Source organism: Pteropus alecto, unplaced genomic scaffold (assembly GCF_000325575.1).
Source record: "Pteropus alecto unplaced genomic scaffold, ASM32557v1 scaffold311, whole genome shotgun sequence".
Classification (NCBI taxonomy): Eukaryota; Metazoa; Chordata; class Mammalia; order Chiroptera; family Pteropodidae; genus Pteropus; species Pteropus alecto.
Genome location: NW_006431916.1, coordinates 2,633,779 through 2,634,881, shown reverse-complemented (window position 1 = coordinate 2,634,881; position 1,103 = coordinate 2,633,779). Strand labels below are relative to the sequence as shown.

General features: G+C 55.5%; 1 protein-coding gene across 1 annotated transcript in view; it reads right to left on the bottom strand.

Annotated features, from left to right (window-relative positions):
• Positions 1 to 537: 537 nt before the first annotated feature.
• The window catches only part of GP5 (glycoprotein V platelet), a 1,692-nt gene continuing 1,126 nt past the window's right edge, over positions 538 to 1,103 (bottom strand). Inside the window, 2 exon segments of the mRNA XM_006926932.1 lie at positions 538 to 1,094; positions 1,097 to 1,103. The exon segment at positions 1,097 to 1,103 is cut by the window's right edge and continues 952 nt beyond it. Coding sequence (XP_006926994.1) covers positions 538 to 1,094; positions 1,097 to 1,103 — 564 coding nt within the window.

Below are 1,103 nucleotides of genomic sequence, written 5' to 3'. Positions count from 1 at the left end.
CATTCTCCCAAATAGTCCCACAGATCTGAGATACAGAAAGTGAGGGGGGAAAAAAGATGAGGGAAAGAACTGGAATAGTTTTGCTTTTCAAATAAAGTAGATAAAGAGAACAACCCATCCTCTTCCTCAGAAAAAGTCATGATCATTTGGACCATGTGTATTCATTTTATTCATCGATTTCACACTTACCAGACACCTACGGTATGCAGAAGCGCGGGAGTTGGCTGGCTCATTTGCACCCTTCCTCAGTAACCTGTGAAGAGATCCGTCTCTCCACCTGGCACAGTGGGCACAAGGATGGGGCAAACAAGACCCACGCCCCCGGGGAGCACACAGTGGAGGGTGGAGGAACAAAGCAAAGCAGGCAGTCACAATTTACAAATGTAAAGGCTATTCCACGTAAGGGGCGGGAGAGGGTGGCAGACCCAGGATTGGGATCTAGGGGAGAGGAGGCGGAGGCTGAAGAGAAAGGAAAACACCTTCCGCCTGTCTGGATTTTTCCCAGAACCACATGCTCTGGTCATGTTTTAATTAATTTCAATGTTCTCTCACTGACTCAAACAAGAGCTCTCTTGCTCTGATTAATTTTCGAAAGAGCCGGACGAGTTTAATCATAGCAAACACAATGACCCCGGTTACTATGGCCTGCGTTACTAAAAGCAGAAAGTAAAGACCCCAGAACAGGCTATAATCTTGACTCTTGCCCTTGGCCACGGGCTGGTCCCACGCCCAGGGTTCTGAGCTGTTAGGCGCCAAGGCATGGGGGCCGCGGGCCACAGGCAGGGCCACCTCGGTCAAGGCAAGAGAGTGGGGAGGCGGGCCCTGGGTGCCCGGGCAACCCAGGTCACTGTCCCGCAAGTCCCAGAGCAGCCGGCCAGCGCGCTGCCCCGTGCCGCTGCACTGCGGGGGCTCGGCTTGGCCCACGAGGCGTGGGTGCTGTCGTAGCCACGCCAGGAACGGCCACAGGCCACAGTCGCAGCGCCAGGGATTGTGCCCCAGCAGGACCTCCGCCAGCCGCGGCAGAGCCCCGAACACTTCGCCGGACATGGTCTCCAGCTGGTTGTGGTCAAGTTGGACCTCCTCGAGGCTGCGAGTCGCGGAAG